Genomic DNA, 16180 nt, shown 5'->3' on the forward strand with positions numbered 1-16180 from the left:
AATACCTCCGCGGTTGTCGTCGCTGTTCACCACTACCGTCGCCGCCGCCGTATCCCATGTAGAACGGAACCCTAAAAAACATTCAGGATAAAGAGCGGTGGAGATATCAGCTATATGAAGCCGTGGAGGTTTTGAGAGCAAGAACTATTGAGGTTCCAAAAATACCCCTAGTTACTGTTCAATTACTGTTCAAAACAGGCAATTATTAATATAAGGATAATTAGCTCTAAAAAATATATAAAAACTCATTATATTTGTAAAATATAATATTATAAAATATGCTACATAAATATATTTAATAATTATCTTTCTAAAATTAATATACATACAATTACCAAACGTCTATTATAGAGAAAACACTATACTAGGGATAACGTTTATCTTTTTTTTTAAATAATTTTTATATAACTATTTCAAAAAGAAATATATTAAATATAAAACTCATGCATATTATCTCAAATATAATATATACACACATTTTTTTCTCTTTTATTATATTTGGACCAACAAATTTTTATTACGGTTCTTTGTTTTGTTTAGCTAATATTATATTATATAAATGATGTGTTGTGTTATATTATGTTATGTTATATATTATATTATTTGTTTAATTACACTATATTATATTATGTTATATCATATCATATCATGTTACCTAAACTATACAAAGAATATAATATATGGTATAATATGATATGACATGCTATAATATAATATAACACAACATAATATAACATAAAACTAAACAAAATATTTAGATAATATAATATTAACTAAACTAAAAAAGAATCGTAATAAAAATTATAGGTCCGAATATAATAAAAGATAAAAAAACAATGTGTTTCGTATATTATATTAAAGATAATATGCATGAGTTTTATATTTATCATAACTCTATGTTAAATTAGTTATATAAAAAAGTTAGTAAAAAACTAAACATTCTCCCTACTACAATGTTTTCTCTCATAATAGACGTTTGGTAATTATATGTATATTAATTTTAAAAATATAATCATTAAATATTTTTATGTAGCATACTTTATAATATCATTTTTTACAAATATAATGAGTTATTATATATTTTAGAGTTAATTACACAGATTGTCATCGTGGCTTATTGAAGTTAACACCTTTGAGAACTAACATAAAAGTATACAAAGGTATTTTAGTCATTTTACACGTATTTAACAAAAAAATTAACGGCAGTTAACCTTAATACTCAAATTTGTTATAAAATCGAAACCATAGAACCTGAACCTGTAAAAAAAAATAAGTTAGTACTCAAAGGTGTTACTTTCAATAAATCACAAGTTCTATCTATGTAATTTTTTTTTTTTGAACAGCAAATTAGGATCACTGACGGACCATTATAGTATCATCGTGCCACTAGCAGAACCACCCGATCATATCAATCTCCACTAGGCTATAATGCCTATACACCAATTCAGGAGGAAACCCAATAAATCTGGGAAAAACCCCCTTTGTGAGAATCGAACCCAGGACCTAATGGTCCCAAAGCCTTATCTCACCCCAAGATGCCACTAGGCTATAATGTCATGGGCATGCAATTAATGAGTTAGGTTAACTAAAATTAACGTTGATTTGAATTAAACAACACTATCACATCACCATTTACCATATATATATAGGGGAAGGTTCTATGCCGAACACTAAATATTACGAGAACACACAGTACAAAATAAATCACTCATTTTCAAAACCTAAAAAGTAAATGAAAATGTTACAAATGTAAGATATAATGTTTCTCACATTAGAATTCAAAACAAAATATGGGAAATTTTCTGTTTTTATATAACCTACACAGATGTAGGTTATGTGTAGGTTAAATTACCTACACGCATGTAGGCTTTGTGTAGGTAAAAATATATGGTTCTTTTTAGAGTAAATTACAAGTTTTGTCCTTTATGTTTGTACCAAATTTCAGGCGCTGTCCTTTACCTTTAAAATTGATGAGTTTTGTCCTTAATGTTTCAAAATCCTACACGTTATGTCCTTTAGGGCAAACCCAGTTAATTTTTAATGTTAAATCTGGTCACATAGACCCCACATAAGGGTAAATTTGTCTTTTTACCCTTTAAATAAAAATATTAAATATATATTTATAAAGCTTCATATTAAATGTATATTATAATATACATCTATCTCTCTCCACATCTCTCTCTCTCTCTACCTACCTACCTCTCTCTCTCATCATTTCTCCACCACCTGTCACCACCACCCCATCTTAGCTGCAACACTTCACAAGCTGCAGTTATGGGAAGGCACATAAAACAAAGTCAAATGTGTAAAGCAATTTCTTTAAACTTTCAATTTCCTTTACTTTAGAAATTCCGAGTTTCAATTTCCTTAATACTTGAGATTTATCACTGAGATCCATAATAATAATAATCGTCCGTGTGTGCCAGCGACGGAAATACAACTCACCTTCCCACCGCCCATAATAACAATCGTCCATCATCTGTAATAACAATCGTCCACATGCGTCAGCGACGGAAAACCTGCAATCGCTTCCGAACTCGCGCCACGCCACCTCTGCTCCACCTGAAACTTACCTGTCGCGCTCCGCCGTCCTATCGCCGTCGCTATCTCATGAACCAAATAATCGTCTGGGTTGTCGTCCGGCGAGTTTAACTGACTGGGGGTTTTGGCTTTTGTGGTTCCGGTAAGAAATGTGTATTAAGATCTGTTTATGTGTGTGATGTATGTGTAAAGCCCTAACTTTGGGTTCTATAAGAAATGGGTATTAAGATCTGATTATGTGCGTGATGTACGTATAAAGCCCTGAGTTTGGGTTCTAGGGTTTTGTCAGCTTTGCAAGTTAAGATTTGGGGACTGAAAAAGACAATAAAACAAATATGGGTTTTCATGAGGTTTTAAGTGATGTGGGGTGGATGGTGATGGTGGTGGATGGCGGCAGGTGGTGTGGGGAAGATGGGGATGGTGGTGGTAAGTGGGTGGGTGAGAGGTGAGAAGGAGGGCAGTTTTCTTTATATATATATATATATATATATATATATATATATAATTATACAATTGTAAAAAGACAAATATGCCCTCATATGCAAGTCATATGATTAGATTTAACTGAAAAATCTAACTAGGTTAGGCCTAAAGGATATAACGTGTAGGATTTTGAAACATTAAGGACAAAACTCATCAATTTTAAAGGTAAAGGACAGCGCCTGAAATTTTGGACAAACATAAAGGACAAAACTTGTAATTTACTCTTCTTTTTATGTATCTAATCTAATATTAATAAAGGAGTCATCTTAATGCCACATGACATCTAATTTTAATAAAAGACTCTCAATAATGCCACATGACATTTTCTCCATCAATTCATTAATATTAATGATATTATTAATTAATTAATATCTAAATCTAATTTATAATGCAAAAATATATAAATTATCTATAATTTTAAAACATTTGATTTTATTACTTCTTAAAATGGATAAGCATAATCCAACATGATATTTTCTCCATAAATTCATTAATATTAATGATATTATTAATTAATATCTAATTCTAATTTATGAATAAAAAATATATAAATTATCTATAATTTTAAAACGTATGATTTTATTATTTCTTAAAATGGATAAGCATTTGGTTTAGTTTACGTTATCTGTTTTGCGTAAATCAAGTTTGAGAAAAATAATTGCTATTATCTAAGAACACGGTGTTAAGTTATTAAAATGTTATTTTTTATAGTGTTACGTTATTAAAAATGTTATTTTTTTAATTATATGCATCAATATTTCATATCAACACACAAAAAATATGTAAAATAATAATACTTGGATTTGACTTGATATATTAGAAATAATGTAGTTAAGTGATTATTTCAACTAAGTATTTTTGTGTTGAATTTATTTATTAATTCAAACAAAAATTAATTAATTAATAATATTATTAATGAATTGAAAGAGAGAATATTATATGACATTAACTGAAATTTTTTATTAGAGTTAGATATATCATTACCCATCACAATCCATCTCCATCGCCACTATTTTCATCCACCAAACCTATCTCAATTAAGATTTAAGAGCCTTCTCATTATCATCCCAAAATTTTAAAGAAACATTTATGTGTTCATCGGTTTTTTCTACTTCGTCTTATCTCCAAGATAAGGATGAGATTTAAGAATTTTCTTCACATTCTTTACGTATCGTATCATAACATAATATAGAAATTTAATTGTTATATAAATATATATTTTATGTATATCTAATTATTATTACTAAAGTAACAAATAAATATAAAGTATTTGCTTAAGCACATCATTTATAGTAAGTAATGTTATATTGTCTTTAACTTGGTATGGATAGTTCATGTTAGGGTAATATGTGTTTATATCAAAAACTTATTTTTAACATTTGCAATATCAAGAAAAATTCATATTTTCTAATTATTATGTTCTTCGAATACAACCAATATTATCATTCAACCCGTGTAAGATACGGGGCTATAAAGTAGTATATAATACACATATGAATGTAAAGAACATAAAATTTAAAAATATGAACATTAAATCATAAAATTTTGTGATTTAGAGTTGTTTTTTTTTTTGTTCTCGCAATAATTGGTGTTCAGTAGTGGTACTAATCCACTTTTGTTGAAAAGTACGAAACATATAGCATTTCTTGTGATGTGACGTTGATGTTGAGAAGAGAATGGATGCGGCAAAAGAGGCAAACTCTCTCCACCCTTAAAAAAACTAGGACCCTTAGTATTATTCTAAGTGTATATATTATATATTATACTTAAATAAAATTAAACCCAAATTATGTTTCTTAAAACAATTTGATCCAGATAAACACCAATTACTCATAAAGAGGCAGTGTTGTAAAAATCGCGACTAGGCGACGATTAGTCGGCGATTAATCGCTAGTCGTCCAGTTACTGAGTAATTTTTCTTAAATCGGTCTATTACCTGACTAGGTCCGACTAGGCACGACTAGGTCCGACTAGGCAAGCCAAAAGTCGACGATTCCAACAAAAAACCTGTATATTCCGGCCAAAACCTCTAAATTCCGGTCAGTTTCCAACCAAATCATTTGAATTCCAACAATTAATCATGTATACTTAAATAAATGAGTTGAGTAAGATTTAAAACCTAGCTACTTAAAATATTTACCTATAAAAATGTATATATTTATACATAAAACTGAAAATTACATATAAAAAACCCGATCCGATTAATCCTGATTAATCCCGAGTAATCCCGAGTAGTCGCTAGTCCCCACTTCACCGGCCGACTAGCGACTAGCGAGTTCTCCAACCTTGTAAAGAGGAAGGCTCAATATTATTATTATTATTATTATTATTATTATTATTATTATTATTATTATTATTATTATTATTATTATTATTATTATTATTATTATTATTATTATTATTCATGATTTTGATAGATACTGCCATTGTTAACAATATTAAAACTTTCAAGGTATATATGAAGTTTCTGGAGGAGCCAACCCATTAACTACCTCCATGTACTCCTAAAACGAGCATAATGGCAAATAGTAATGTTATATGTTCTTGATTCTGCTAAAAAGGACCGTGGGTAGTTGAAAAAATTTAATCTGATGGCCAATGGCAGTGCAGCATTCAATGTTAATGTCAGTCCTTGGGAGTTTTACGTTTGACCCACCATGTGCTTGATGAAATGCTTCAGCCAAAGTTGAAACATTTTGATCCACTTCCTTTTGCCGCTCTCTCTATATAATGTGTAGTTGGGTAACTCTATACATTATCCAATGATTCTTGATCACATTGTTGTGGGTATTTGAAGGAGGGTTGATGGGTTTTGTTGTAGTAAGATGGTACATAGTGGTGGTTGTGGTTTTGGTTGTCTTGATTGGTGAACATGGTATGGTTTTGGCAGATGGGGTAAAGGGATTAAAAGATGAGAAAGGTTTATTGGGGAAATTTAGGCATGGCTTTAAACGGGGTTTTGGAGGGGGTATTGGAGGTGGTTTTGGTAAAGGGGGTGGTCTTGGTGGTGGGTTAGGTCATCATGGAGGTTTAGGAGGAGGTGGTGGGTTCGGAGGAGGTGGTGGGCTCGGAGGTGGTGGTGGACTTGGTGGTGGGGGAGGTTTAGGAGGTGGTGGTGGATTAGGAGGAGGTGGCGGGCTCGGAGGTGGTGGTGGACTTGGTGGCGGGGGAGGTTTAGGAGGCGGTGGTGGATTAGGTCACCGTGGAGGCTTAGGAGGTGGTGGTGGATTAGGTGGAGGTGGCGGGCTTGGAGGTGGTGGTGGACTTGGTGGCGGGATTGGTCACAAAGGAGGTTTAGGAGGTGGTGTTGGATTAGGAGGAGGTGGTGGGCTTGGTGGTGGTGGTGGACTTGGTGGTGGGATTGGTCATAAAAAAGGTCTAGGAGGCGGTGTTGGACTTGGTGGTGGGTTAGGTCACAATGGAGGCTTAGGAGGTGGTGGTGGGTTAGGCAGAGGTGGCGGGCTTGGGGGTGGGATTGGTCACAAAGGAGGTCTAGGAGGTGGTGTTGGACTTGGTGGTGGGGGAGGTTTAGGAGGTGGTGGTGGACTTGGTGGTGGCATTGGTCACAAAGGAGGTTTAGGAGGTGGTAATGGACTTGGTGGTGGATTAGGTCACCATGGAGGTTTAGGAGGCGGTGGTGGATTAGGAGGAGGTGGCGGGCTTGGTGGCGGTGGTGGACTTGGTAGCGGAGGAGGGCTTGGTGGTGGTGGAGGGTTGGGTGGTGGTGGAGGAGGAGGACTTGGTGGTGGAGGGCTTGGTGGTGGTGGAGGGCTAGGAGGTGGTGGTGGTTTTGGAGGAGGCGGTGGTTTTGGCGGAGGCTTTGGAGGCGGAGGCGGGTTTGGAGGTGGTGCCGGTGGTGGTCATTAGAAGCTCACATTATTACCTCAACCACACTCATTCTATGCATGCTTATCGACCATCCAGCCACTAGAATTCTTCTCAATTCCGCTTTACATTATGTCCTTCAAGTATATTCTTATGTTGTACTAAATTACTTCTACTCATAATGACATGCTTCATGTACTCTAAACTTCATCGATAAGCATTACTATATGTTCTATTACTTCCTTTTTGAGACAATACATCATTTACCATTCTTACTAGCCATTTAAAATTTGACCTATAAATGACCATGTTGGTTGAATAGAATTTACAAACAATGGTTGCTTGAATGTGTTGGTTTCACACAATAATAATGTCCAAAACAAATTGAACAAAGACAAGTGCTAAAATCCATGAGAGTTACAGAACAATTATTTGTGAATCATGATACCAAAAAGGAGAAGTCACATTTGATAAGATTTCTGACCATGCCATGTCCCCATTACCACCAGACTCACCCCACCCTTTTTACTTTTTTTGTATCTATCCTTTTGGTTTTATAACAAATATTCAACTTTTACTACTAATTTTTAAATCTATTTTGGTTGAGATATGAATATATATTAATTTAAATATTATTGAAGCGTGGTACATGCGCAGATTAAACTATTTGAATGAATATAATGAATGAATACAAATTAGTACATTAAATGATTTGAATGAATATAATAATGCTATACATAACCAGATGGGCTAACTGGATTACAACTATTAGACATCATCATTTTATTTTATTCTGAGAGATACATGATCTTTTTGTTCTTTACAAATCAACAAATTTCACATGATATATAAAGAATTGGAGAATTATTTCTTGGGTTTTTATAAGAAGTTAAAAAGTATTATTTACATAAACATATCTTTAGCAAAATAAACATTAAAAGGTACAATAAGTTTCTTTTTTTTTTTTTTGTAAATTAATTAATAACATGAAGATTGAATTCAGTTATCATTACACAAATGACAAACAAAAAAAAAAAAAAACAATTAAACATTTAAACACCATAAGTCCCACAGTATATACCAAGCAAAAGAGTACATTAACATTTCCCTCATAAATTTACCTGTTGGATTCTGGGTTCGGACCACTAGGAACTTCATGAGCAGCTGCATGAAACTCTGCATGAGTGGCGGCACCGGTGGTGACGTTCATGGTGGTTTCGCGTGGCCGAGAGTTCTTCAACAACCGCCTTACATGCGTAAAGCTATTCGTTTCGAGAGGATGAACAAAGAGAGGAAAAACAAGAAGGAAACCAACAAAGAGAAGAAGCTTCTTGCTAGTTACATCTGCCATGGAGATTTAAAGTCAAACAATGCAACACCCCCCAAGAAGTATGCAAAAGATCAATATCCATGAACCAAATGAGCAAACCCTAATGTTGAAATCAAGAAAAGTAGGGTTTCTGATTAGGGTTCTTCATATTTGGATCAACAAAAGGGTTTCTTGAAAACCTTGACACATTTATATACCAAAAAAGGAGGTTTCTTTTGATGAAAACAAAGCTTCAGTTGCAGTTTGCTTTGGTTTGGTGTGTGGCTTTTGGAAGTTTTGTTGTTGATATGAAGAGCTTGGGAATCACTAAGCAAATGACTATAATACCCTTTTGTTTTGTTGTTAAGTTACAATGCAGTCCCAAAGTTTCTGAACTCTGATTAGACTAATCACCTATACATGGCTCCTATGTTGGGGCCAGTTCTATTATAGGCGTCCAAATAGATCTACTTCACTACTATTCAAATGTTTGAAATAGAGAAAAATATCAAGGATATTTAATCAAGTGTAATTAATATGTTGATACTCTATATATGTTAAGTATCATTTAAAATTAATATGTTGATACTCTATATATGTTAAGTATCATTTAAAATTTCAAACATGTGTGAATACTTGGTATATACAACGATGACCCATTTACGTGTAGGAATAAATGTTGAGCGTGTGTTAAGGTTATAAGTTAAAGGAAGCAACTTAGTGTGAAATGTTCGGGCTAAGTGTTATCAACATTGGTTTCACTTTTAACAAGTTCATCATCATTAATGTATCACTCTGATGAAGAAGAAAAGTTCTGCTATGAGTTAATTAACTAAGAATATAATCCAACTAAACAAAGCTAAAGATATAGAGTTGAAGTAACGAGTAAAATTCACACCTCAACTACTAATCAACGTAACAATTAAGTCTCTTAACGATGTGACAATTGTCGCTACTGAATTGTAAGTTTCAATGCATCTAATATTGAATGGCTCTCTAGTGACATATCTATTCTAGAAGAAAAGAAAGGATATCACTAAAAACTTATGTATCTTCATATATACAGCTAGATAATGGAAACCAGGCATAAGTCACATTTTTAAAGTTTTTGTTTTTCAACATTGATCCTTATATGTGAGCTCAACGACAATCCTACGTTCGAGTTTAGTCATAATTCAGTCACATGTAATAAATGGTACGGGAGCAATTTCGATAGTAGCATCCACAAATGCTTTATAACATATAATTAACATTCAACATCTCTTATGAGTCCATCATATATTAGGGAAAGAAGAAAAAGGATGAGATATTCAAGTCAGAGGTGGCTCGAATGTGGAAAAAAAAAATAAGCCTCAACTTAGAGCCCCCGAGGCCCTCAGTTTTCTTGATCATATACTAAAAGCGAACATCATTCTTTGATATTTGAATATGCTCATGCAAATTTTCGCTTTAGTTAGCATATTAGAAAGTGTTGGGATAAGGACAACCTCTCGTTTATAGGGTTCAATTTTGTTTGATTTTCAGTTTTGACAAGTACAACAAATGATTTGTATCATTAATACTCACTCAACTCTTAATCAGTGGCGGACTAAGGAATTTTTTCATGGGGGTGCGGAACATTTTAAAAAATTTTAGACCCCTAGGTATATAAGTAAAAAAATCGGTTCGTATCGGGTCGGGTCGGGTCATGTAAAACAAACGAACATCAAACTAAATTTATATAATCATCAAAAACATGTCAAACCTTGTTACAAACATAATTAAAACGTCGACGCCCTACGGGTTTTCATTTTTTGAAATCTATCCAAAACATCATCTAAAGCTAATTTCTTAAGCAATTCTTTCTCTATATAACATAAGTTTATCGCTCCATAATATAATGTTTCAATTTTAATTTTAATTTTCAACTATTCAAGCCCTAGAAATCATAACGTAAGTTGTAATCACACTAAAAATATATAAACAACATAATCACCCTAAAAATCATCTAAACAACCATAAACAACGTCAAAACACACAAAATTTCAAACCTGTTTAACAACTTTATTACCCTTTTTTCTCCTATAATATCAACCAAAATCATCAAAATAACAAAGAAACTTACCCGTGTTCGGATTCCGGTTAGATTTAGCGTCAAACGACGGTGGTATGGTGGTTGATTACGGTGGTCGCCGGCTGCTAGACTGTTGTCGCTGGGTGATGTTGTTCGTTGGCAGTGCAGGGACGCAAGAGAGAGAGAGAGAGAGCGGGAGAGAATTTCTAAAGGTTTTGGGTTTTAATTATTTTATTATAGTTTGAAATATTGTTGGGTTTGGTTAATGGGCTAAGATTTAGTGGGCTAGCTAGTTAGGAAAATTATAAGGGGGTAAAGGTATGGGTATTTGGGTTTAGTTAGTTAGGTATTAAAAGTTATATAATTTAGGTAGTATTTTTTTTTAAATAAGAGTTTACTAAAAAATTTTAAAATATAAAATCATAACACTTTTTACCTAAGGGGTGCGAACGAAAAATTTCAAGGTTGCAGTCGAAAAATTCCAAGGGGTGGAGACGAAAAATTTCAAGGGGTGCGGACGAAAAATTCCAAAGGGTGCGGACAAGATTTTCGACGGAACTTAGCACTAATTTTTTTTTCTCCAGGGGTGCGCCCGCCCACCTTGGAGTATGCTTGTGTCCGCCCATGCTCTTAATATGTTTAACTATGTGCCTTTTAGAAATCGAATACATTACGTGTGTGTCATCATATCTCCACATGTTAGGATCTTACGCCACTAGGGGCGGTGAGTTTTCTTCCATGATGGGACAAAGTTCCACGCGTGATATTGTATTTTTTCCACCGCCACCACAAAGTTACACGCATGATATATATTGTAGATTCCGTGATAATTTCAACGCGTTATGGGGTTAGCGTGATAAATGGATGTGAGGGGGTGTGTGGGTTTATTGTTGGGTGCTGTGAGTGATGATCATTGCCACCAAAAAAGGTTGTGGGTGATGGAAAAATGGTTGAGGACATGGCGGAACTTGATTGGGTGCTTGTGAGTGATGAAATTTTATCACTAGTGACCACCCCCACTCCCCTTAGGCAAAAGAAATGTTATTTTTAATGAAAAGGGCCCTGATATTAAAATATGTTTTGAGCCCTCTAAAAGGTTGAGCGGACCCCGATTTAAATAACTCTTTACATGTAGAATATATGTTGTAGAGATATATAGCAGGTTCAAATTACTCACAATAAAATTATTTCCTAAGGATATTTACAATCATTCAAAATTATAATCTTCATGCTACATATATGGCATCCCATGTTACTATGTTTGTGTTTATCAAATCCAAGAATTTAGTGTTTTCTAAGCTATATATTTTGAGGTTAAGAATTTTTGGGTTAAAGAAAATTAGTATGAGCAAGTAGTGACTAGAATGAAGTCGCAATGTGGTACAAAATATTAGTTATTTTAATACACTTCATACTGATAATATGAAGGGAACTGACTAAAATATTTTACACATTTTTCTTGTAACCCTGTAAATTTTAAATTAATAAACTTTTGTCTAATAGATGACAAAAATAGTTAAGAGACCCTCCCATTGAAGCTCATTTTAAGAGAAGTCTAATGCCTTATACCTTTGTGTGTGTAAATTTAGGATCGTTGAATCCCATTCTCTCCATTCCAAACAATATATACCAATGTTACAATCCCATAATTTGGGATAATATTACAATTGATTGTGCATAAAATATGATAACAAAACTATACTAAAATATTACGCCCCCGCGGTCGAAGCGGGAGGTGATCAAATGCTGAGACTGAATCAGGAGTCTTCAAAGAGAACTCGTGGTAAGCCTTTGGTGAAGATGCCATCAATCTAATATCTGGACAGGACATGAATTGTCGTGTAACTCAGCTCAAATGGCACCAATGTGTTGTTTAACCAACTTCACAATGCACCCTATGAGATATATGCATTTCTCTTGTTAAGCATTTTAAAATATCAAACATGAGAAATACATATATCTCATACAGCCAACTAGACTATGAAACATGACCAATGTTTATGAGATCATTAAACTTATACTCAAGCATTAATCTTTGAGCTTAATATTGTTCCTCGGCCAGGCACAAGGTCGCAATATTAAACGTTTTTGTTTTCAACTCTGCTCCTTATATGCATGCTCATGACCCTATGTGCGAGATTATTCACAATTTCACTACATGTAATATTGGTATGAGTCTATGACAGGACTTTCGATAATCAAAATACAAGAAATACTCTTTATGACATAATTTAGAGTTCAACTTCTCTTATGAGTCCATCGAAAGTTGAAGAAGAATAAAAGCGACTGGTTACATATAGAACATGTGGTTGAGATGGATATATGGATATAGTAGGTTCAAAGGCTCACATTGGAATTCCTTTCTAAGAATATTTACAATCAATCAAAATCATAATCTTCATGTTGCATCTGCGGCAACCCATGTTCTTTTGTTTTTGTATATTAAATCCAAGAAAATAGTTTTTCTAAGTTATATATTTTGAGGTTGAATGTTTTAGGTTAAAGGAAAATGTTTTATGTCACAATGAGGTACAAAATATAACTACGACTACTTTTAATGCACTTCATAATGAATAGACAAGGAACTAACTAAAACATTAAACACAGTTTTCAATACATGCAGCCTTAAAATCTCAAATCTATAAACTATTTTGGCGGAGAACAGAAAAATTGTGAAGGTTTCGGACTTTAGAAAAAATACGGACCTTAAACAGAGATCCCGGGTGAAGTGGGCTTTAGACGGTGACGAAAATTCTAAATTCTTCCATGCCATGATTAATAATAGGAAGGCTTCTAATTCGATTCACGGGTTGAACATTGACGGTGTGTGGTACTCTAAACCGAAGCAGATTAAGAAGCAAGTTCTCTCTTTTTATCGCGAAAAATTTAGAGAAAAGTATCCTATCCGTCCGGAGTTGGATTGTTCTAACATCATGAAGATTTCGGAGTTGGATCGTAATCTTCTGGTTGATCCGTTTCTGGAGCAAGAAATTAAAGAGGCAGTATTTAGTTGTGGTGACGAGAAAGCCCCAGGTCCCGACGGGATGAACTTTAGATTTATTAAGCACTTTTGGAACATATTTAAGGACGATTTCCGGAGAATATTTGATCGGTTTTATAATAGTGGAGAGATGTCATTAGGTAGTGGAGCTTCGTTCATCGCCCTAGTGCCTAAAGTTAAAGATCTAGTTTCTCTTGCGAATTATAGACCCATAAACTTGGTGGGTGTAATTAGCAAGACCATTTCTAAAGTGTTAGCTAATCGGTTGAGGTCAGTTCTTGACGGGGTTATATCGGAGAACCAATCAGCTTTTCTGAAAGGAAGATTTATTTTGGACGGTCCCCTTATTGTTAACGAACTTAGCTCGTGGATTAGAAAGAAAAAAGACAAGGCATTCATTCTTAAAATTGACTTCGACAAGGCGTACGATAATGTAAATTGGAAATTCGTCGTGAACATTCTTAGCCAGATGGGCTTCCACAACAAATGGTGTGCGTGGATCATGGGTATTCTCAAGTCGGCTAGTTCCTCGGTGTTGGTCAACGGTTTGCCGACTTATACTTTCAGGTGTGAAAAAGGTATGAGACAAGGAGACCCTCTATCTCCTTTTCTTTTCTTGGTTGTTATGGAGGCACTCTCTTTTATGTTGAATAATGCTAAGAATAAAGGGGTTATTAAAGGGATCCCGACTCCCAACAACGGGCCGAATATTGCTCATCTCCTATACGCGGACGATGTTATTGTCATGGGAGAATGGTCAAGAGGTGAATTAGTTAACGTTGTGAGAATTCTCCGTTGTTTTTTTCTTTGCTCCGGTCTCAAAATAAATATCGACAAATCTTATTTGTATGGTATTGGAGTGGGCTCGGGGGAAATAGGGGAGTTGGCAAATGTTGTTGGATGTAAGCACGATTGTCTCCCGTTCAAATATCTCGGTCTCAAAGTTGGAGCGAACATGAATAGGGCTTCAAATTGGCAACCGGTCACCGAAAGTTTTCGTGCTCGCCTTGCTAAATGGAAGTCTCATCTCCTTTCTATTGGAGGAAGAGTGGTCTTAATCAAATCGGTTATGGAAAGCCTCCCTACTTATTACTTCTCTCTTTACAAGGCTCCTAAAAAAGTCATCTCGGCTTTAGAGGCCATGATAAAGAAGTTTCTATGGGGCGGTTCCGAGGACGTAAAAAAGATGCATTGGGTCGCTTGGGAGAAGGTTTCGCGTCCTAAGAAATTCGGAGGATTGGGTTTAAGCAAGTTGTCTTTGCTCTCTAAATGGGGTTGGAGATTCAAGACGGAAGAAAACAATCTATGGAAAAAGGTTATTATTGCGCTTCATTCAAGTAGGTTGGGATGGGAAAATATCCCCTTCAAAAAAAGTCTATCCGGAGTTTGGAATAATATTGGCAAAAATTTCATTAAAACTAAGGTGGAAGGTCGTTCACTTGGGCATTTCTTGAGAGGTTCAATCGGTAACGGAGAGGAAGTGGCGTTCTGGCATGACGTTTGGCTATTAGATGAACCTCTTAAGATGGTATTTCATGACCTTTATAGTAGAGAAACTGAGAAAAGAGTTAAGGTTGCTAACAGGATCAATATGACTAGCAATGGGGATCGATATACATGGTGTTGGATTAATGTTTTGGTGGACTTGGCTTTAGTTTCCAGGCTGGATCAGTTAAAAGGCTTGCTCGACAATGTTCATCTTTCAGCATTAAAGGATCGGTGGAAGTGGTCTGCTGCAGCGGATGGTATCTTCTCAGTCAAGTCGGTAAAGGACATGCTGTACGGAAATCAAACACAGGCTGATAACTTCGTTCTGGATTGGTGCTCATGGGTTCCTGCAAAAATTAACATACATGCTTGGAGATTGGAGATGGATAAAGTGGCCACTGCGGTCGTTTTAAGGAGAAGAAACGTAGGTATTACTGAAAGTGTCTGTCCTCTTTGTCACTCTGCAGACGAAACAGCTGATCACTTATTTATTGGTTGTATAACTGCTTCGATCGTTTGGCACGGCATCAGCAACTGGTGTAATATCCCCAGTATTTTTGCATTTTCGATTCGTGATCTCTTCTCGCAACACATCGACAGCGGATTTTGGAGAAACAAAAGGTGGCAGTTCACGGTATCATGATGATTACTTGCTGGATTATTTGGCGGACTAGGAACAATGTCAAATTCTCAAATGGATCGGTTAGCATCAATAGCATTATTAGCGAAGTTAAGGCCTTAAGTTTTTTCTGGTTTTCGAATAGATCTAGATTTAAAGGTGTACAGTGGAGGGATTGGATTTCGTTTGTAAACATGTAGTAGTTTTTTGTTTTGGCGGTCCGTTTTGGGTCGTCGTTTTTCTGTGATTGAAGTTTACCTTTCAAAAAAAAATTGTCTTGTAGATGACAAAAATATTTTAGAAGACTGTCCAGTTGAAGTTTATTCTAAAAAAAGTCCAATGCCTTATACCATTGTGTGAATCAACATGTAACGCGGTCTGTTGGTTAATCAACTTCACACCGGACCCTATGTTATCTTATTAAGTATTTTTAAAATATGAAACACGAATATATAGCCAAGCAGACAATGAAAAATGAAAATGTTGATGAGAAACTGAGATCATTAAAGGTTAAACTCGAGCATCAATTTTTGAGCCTGAAAACCTTTCCGCAACTAGGTACAAGGTCATAGTATCAAACGCCTTTGTTTTCAACTTTGCTTCTTATGTGACGTTGACCCTATGTGAGAGAGGAATTCCGATACATCCAATAAATATTCTTTATGTCATTGTACTTCTCTTATGAGTAGAGCATAAGTTGAATAATAAAAAGGTGAGATATTTAAGCGACTGTAGAACATGTTGAGATGGATGTATGGTATATAGCAGGTTCAATTCAAAAGGCTCAAGATAGGAGTAGTGGCTATATCTTCAATCTTCATGTTAAATCTATGGCATATATATACCATGTCATCATGTTTT

The 16180-nt window shown here is 34.8% G+C and overlaps 1 protein-coding gene across 1 annotated transcript; it reads left to right on the plus strand.

Annotated features, from left to right (window-relative positions):
- The first annotated feature begins 5829 nt into the window (after positions 1-5829).
- On the plus strand, positions 5830-6891 carry LOC110908570 (glycine-rich cell wall structural protein 1). Its single transcript, XM_035982991.1, has one exon. It carries the CDS (start codon positions 5830-5832, stop codon positions 6889-6891), a length of 1062 nt encoding a protein of 353 aa, XP_035838884.1.
- Positions 6892-16180: the final 9289 nt, after the last annotated feature.

The sequence above is a fragment of the Helianthus annuus genome, chromosome 14 (genome assembly GCF_002127325.2).
Source record: "Helianthus annuus cultivar XRQ/B chromosome 14, HanXRQr2.0-SUNRISE, whole genome shotgun sequence".
Lineage (NCBI taxonomy): Eukaryota > Viridiplantae > Streptophyta > Magnoliopsida > Asterales > Asteraceae > Helianthus > Helianthus annuus.